Genomic DNA, 5,576 nt, shown 5'->3' on the forward strand with positions numbered 1-5,576 from the left:
AAACTTCCACCACGACCTTTACGCGAACACGTGTGGTCCATCTCTAAGTAATGCTCATGGAGGGCGACTCACCCGCATCTAAATCTCATGGTATTTCTTGGCTGTGGTGACGCGTCGACTTCCTCAGTTTGGCGTTTTGTTGTAACTAGTATGAGCCAATTGAGTATGCATTATCCAAGCGATACTATCTTACAGAGCGACTTGTCTTCCCAGCAGGACTTTTTTCATTGAGTAGAAAGAAAGGGATAGCTGGAACGTTACCTCGTGTTCCACATAGTGCTTCGCACGCGAATAGGTCGTATGAATGAGTTCATGCAATTGATTTAGGAATAAAACAGGATGTGCTCACATGTCCATCACAATTTTGATAGAGTAGCTAAATTCCTTTAACCGAATACAGCGATGATGCAATTTAGGCTTATAGACTATACCACATCAAGGTCATTAACGCTTAATTATAATTTTTGCCACTTTAAATGCATGTGTGTTCTTCCTGCCTTGAGCGACTTCATGTTGATTTTGCAAATATCGACTCTAAATCAAAGCGTCATGCACTCTGCTTATTACACTCAATGTCAATGTAACTATCCTCTCAGCTTTGCTACAAAGGTTAGCCGGGCTGGTGTAGTCAGTCAAATTGTATCAACAGCCCCAACCCTAGACCAGAACACTTTATGGCAGTGTCAAAGGAACGCGCGAGCTACCAGAAAATGTCAAACGAGGCAAAATTTAAGTGTTCTTAAATGTGATATTTAGCGCAAACTCAATGTGTATGAGCATTGTGCTCAGCATCAACGTGTTTCCGCGCAAAAACGTTCGAAGGAATTCTCTGCCACGCGGTTACGGGCTCCGATTGGGCGCGTCAATGGTTGTTAATTCGGCAGATTCATCACATCGTGAAGAAAAAGTATTATCCTTGATATTTTCCGGATCTGACTCGCTATTTGCGCCTTACAGTCACCTGTCTCTATCGATTTTCTTTCTAAAGATCGCAGCGTTTGGCCACTGCGATTCGTCTATGCTGGCCCTTGTTAGGAGAGACTGCCACACAGGAATGCTATTATCGCTCCTCCGGCTCTTACACCAAATATGGAGGAACGATGCCACTCCGCCTATTCTTCACGGGATTCCAACCTGCAGATCTGGCCGCATAGTCGCATTTATATCACCCATTATAACAAAGTTCTGAAGGGCTAGCCTTCAGCTGTAATCAAACGTCTCACCAGAGATCTATACTTGGAACATACCACTGGATGTTTCTGTTAAGCAAAATCTCTCTGGTGATCGCGATATACAGTGATAATTTTGCGTCTCATCAGAGACAGTGGCTCACTACCACCACTCTTCCATACTTTGATCAAAGCATAAGCATAAATGTTGCTAGTAAAATTTAGTTAGTCTCACAAAGCTATCGCAGCTTTTTCTAATACCGAAAGCGCCTTTGCCTTATTGCATAGGTCGTTTTATTACTAAAGATTCATCAAAAGAGAAATACAAGGCACTTAACGGTATTGACTTCCAGTTGGGCTATGGCTCATTGCGCTCAAGTCATGCCACACCTAAGATGTGCTCGAACCTCGAATCCAGGTTTTTAATCAGACAACGTTACACGCTATCACACAAAGTTTCACAGAAAAGGTTCAAGCCCATGTTTTGTACTTTCACTTGTAACCCCTTGCTGAGACATACAGATCTTGCAGTTGTATGTAGCATCTTAGATATGTCCGCGCATTGTCTACGATGACAATAGTCGCGCATCGTTTAACGCTCCTGGGACTTTTTGCGACTTTTAAAGCCCAAGATCATAGATGTTGACCTACTCCTTATCTCTTTATCTGCAAGCTAGACCTCACCTCTAGTAGAAAACGTCTTTGAAAGTAAATACCTCGTTGATATCTTTCTACACGTGAAACTATGAGACCCAATTCTATACTACTAATTCACCCAACTATTAGCGGAACTTGATACATCAAAGCAAAGGGAGCCTTCGTAGTTGCCTGGCTCTGTACACCTCCCGATCTGACGAGGACGAGACACGCATGGCGCAGATGATTGGTAGTGCCTTAGATGTGACATATGCAAGTATTGTGTTGCTGCCTGGCAGCTTGGCGATCGGTTCCTTGCTCACCAGCTTGACTCATATATCCGCTATCTTTCTTAAGCTTCTCGTTAGCTGACAGCTCGAGCAACCTAAATATTCCTGGTGGAGCAAATTTGATCCCCACTTTTAGTTCGACAGTCACCGCGCATCCTCAAAAATGGTTATGTATATTCGAAAGGTCTCGATGCGAGGTGCACTTGCCCGAAGATCCTCCATAATAATGGAAACCGCTATCCTTTTCGGAGAAGATCTGCCACTGCTGCGGTTATTGGAGTTAAGTTGTAACCATAATCCGCTATCGAACCTACATCGTATACGGTACATCCGCGGCTTCTGTCTCTTCAAAACTTCCTGCGGTATGATTGCCTCTCCTACAGATGTATGCGCGTGAGTATCCTTTCCATTCGCGGCTCATTGCGGGGAGATCGCTAGCGTAAAACACTGATGCTCCGTCTGGGCGAAGCCAAATTTTGAGCACCCTAATCTCTCTTCTGAGGAATTGAGAATATCTTCATGCTTGCAGTTAAACGGCTGAGCGCTTAACAGAAGCAGCACATCGCTAAAGATGTAATTTTCGTTGATACCTAATTGGGGCGCTCATATAAGAGTTTCATTAGCGCTTTTTTTGTAGCTGTTGAACTCCTTCAGGCGAGCAACAGAGCTTCTGGTCCTTGCAACGCCAACTGGATTATCCAACAAAGACATGAGCTTGTTAAGCGTGTCTAGCTAGATATTGTAGCTACCTGTATTCTACCCTCACCGAAAATAAAGACTTGATTTCAAATTGACGACAAGTGTTTCCAATAAAGTAGGTTTACTTGGTTAACTAGGCTTGCCGTGCACCATACAACGAGTCCACGTTAACAAACGCACAGAGAATGGTCTGGATGTCTCAGGACCAAGAATTCATCTGTATCATTTGTCGATCATACGACTGACATGTAAATAGAAACAATTTTATTTTTAAAAAAGACTTAATATATACTCACTGAAGAGATTTTGACAAGATCTTCTTATGCTGACGTGAGGTTTCTTCTCTAAGGTATTTCATCAATTTGATTAATACGAATACCTCGTTACTTCTAAATAATTCCAATAACAAAGATTCACAAGAAATCTCGCTCGACTGTACCGAAGACTTCGGTGTAAGTACGCAATAATGCAGCTCGTTCCATGTGATACGCTCTACTACCACGATCTGGACCACTAGGTCCGGCGTTACATTGTCATTTAACTAATCTACACAAAAGTGAGTGCTCAACGAACGCCTATCTCGCTTGCACCTGAGATCATCGTAAGAAGATACTGTCCTCAGTGCCTGCTCTTAAGAGCATCTTTCCGTTAAAACTCACTCCTATGCGCCTTCATGAAGACGCAGCCCTTAAAATCAACGATTTTGAAGTCGTGCTCGGTGATGACAACACCGTATTACCCGATAAGTTATGTTCTGATCCAACGCCTTCGCCTAGCCTGGCGAACTAGTCAAACTGTTTATTAAGAAACAGATATTCTATGAATTCCGCTTTCCATCTACATGAGGTATTAGCTCTCAGTATGTTTCTATTTTAGGAACTGTCGCGACACCCATCATCACTAATGAGCTGACAATGGCTTAAGCAGCCCTGCTTTTCCGTATGCAAGTGTAAAAGTCGCGACGTCTCCTTCCAATCTCATAACATTGTGATGATGACTTCAAACCATCCCAAAATACCGCTGCGCAGGTATAGTCCTTAATATGCATATGCATGTCGCCATCTAGCTCGCACTGAGAGTGAAACGAGCTTCTAAGAAACGCTTGACAGAATTTTTTGTCGTCCTTGGGTCACAACATCTTGGGGGTACCGCCCGATCTTAGAACAAGCGCTGTTCACAGAGAACATACTGTCGATCAGTACTCTTCTTTGAGTGTTGGTGACAATGCCGAAGCGTATTGCACTTAACTCGCGAATTGTGTGAGAAAAGCGCATTGCCTCACTGCCTTGCTAGCCAATGGTAGCAGCCCTGGTGTACCCGCCGGCCTATTTGACATTCTAATTTCAATAAAGTGGCACCTTGCTCATGTAGCAAATGATAAATATCCCGATAGTGGCTCTTATAAGCATTTCGTGCTAAGAATCTTTTGAGCGTCTCAGCAAGCGTCTGAAACTGAGACAGGCGAGTTTTCTCTCAGGTCACGCCATCGCACTGCATGGATTGAGCCACCGCAGCAACCAAAATTGTGTCGCTGGTTCAAAGGAGATAAAAACTCAGCTACAGAGGATTATGATGATGCTGCCTCATCCCAGCAAGGTGCTTCACATCCGACTTGCTCGTCGAAGTAGTATATAGCCTTACAAGCCAACGTAGACACTGGATGAATTAACTTTCTCATTGTGATATCACGGATGTAGCTCAATCCCGTTTTTGCTAACATCGTGAGCAGCTCAATGTAGCGTGATCACAAATTAGGCTGATAGATCACAGACACTGCGTTGTTGGTAATCTTAACGGCGTCGTATAGAACCTTTTCCCCCATTACATCTTGATCATGTACCTACCTCTAGCATTGGTGTATTGTCTTTAAGCACACTAGCAATTAGCTACAGCGTTGCGCCCTCGACGCATGGAGCTCGACCTCTTTGGCATAAATTAATTGAGTGTAGCCGGGCTGACGCTAGTAAGCCGATTTTGATCAACAGCTTGGTTCCCATCACAACTGGAACAACTCTGCAAAGAACCCTGAAAGTCAGTCAAATCATATATAAGAAATGGGTAAAGCATATTGGAGTATGCACTACGTTAATTAACGCGAATGCAATGAGGGGCAATTAACTCCAGTACTGTGGATTCTTCGCGCAAGAAAAGAATTTTCTTTGTCATGATTCTTGCGCTTTGTCTGACCACTATTTGGGATAGTAAGCGGTGAACACGTTCAATTTGGTGTTTAGTATCTTATGCAAAATTCGCCAGTTTTTGGAGAACTCTGATGATATCGATCCGATACAATGGCTACTAGCAAGCCGTGTTGGCGAAAAGCGTATCAAATACTAGCTTGGCTATATCCTCGCCAGCGATTTCACTCGGGCGGTCTTTAAGCTCACAATACTGATATCACCGGGTGCGTATTATGGAAGAATGACCGTAAAAATCTTTTTGGACTTCAAACATTTTTGCAGGCGCTTCTATAACGAAATGCCCTGATCTCCGTGTCCGTCTGGCTGACCCATGTGTATCTCTTCTCAGGTTTCTTCATACCAGAACTCCATGTATACGTCGATGTTCTCATCCTTTACCAATACTGGTAGGTCGGCAAAAAGCGCTGACACATGCGGCGACAGTTTGGCCTGTGCTTGTCTAGGAATATATATTCGGCCACCGACACATATCGGTCACTGAGCAACCTGACGTTTCTTATGGTCACTATTCTCTGTTTGTCAGACAGTATTTTGTAGTCAAGGTTCTCATACCCACGTTGATTGTCAAGTGAGGTAGTATC

The 5,576-nt window shown here is 43.6% G+C and overlaps 1 protein-coding gene across 1 annotated transcript; it reads right to left on the reverse strand.

The window, feature by feature from the left end:
• Nucleotides 1–2,239: 2,239 nt before the first annotated feature.
• Nucleotides 2,240–2,516, reverse strand: PHALS_11227 (uncharacterized protein; the record flags this gene model as incomplete). Its single annotated transcript, XM_024726785.1, has 2 exons — nucleotides 2,240–2,351; nucleotides 2,410–2,516. 2 exons carry the CDS (start codon nucleotides 2,514–2,516, stop codon nucleotides 2,240–2,242), a joined length of 219 nt encoding a protein of 72 aa, XP_024577427.1.
• Between the last annotated feature and the right edge of the window lie 3,060 nt (nucleotides 2,517–5,576).

Source organism: Plasmopara halstedii (assembly GCF_900000015.1).
Source record: "Plasmopara halstedii genome assembly, contig: Scaffold_526, whole genome shotgun sequence".
Classification (NCBI taxonomy): domain Eukaryota; phylum Oomycota; class Peronosporomycetes; order Peronosporales; family Peronosporaceae; genus Plasmopara; species Plasmopara halstedii.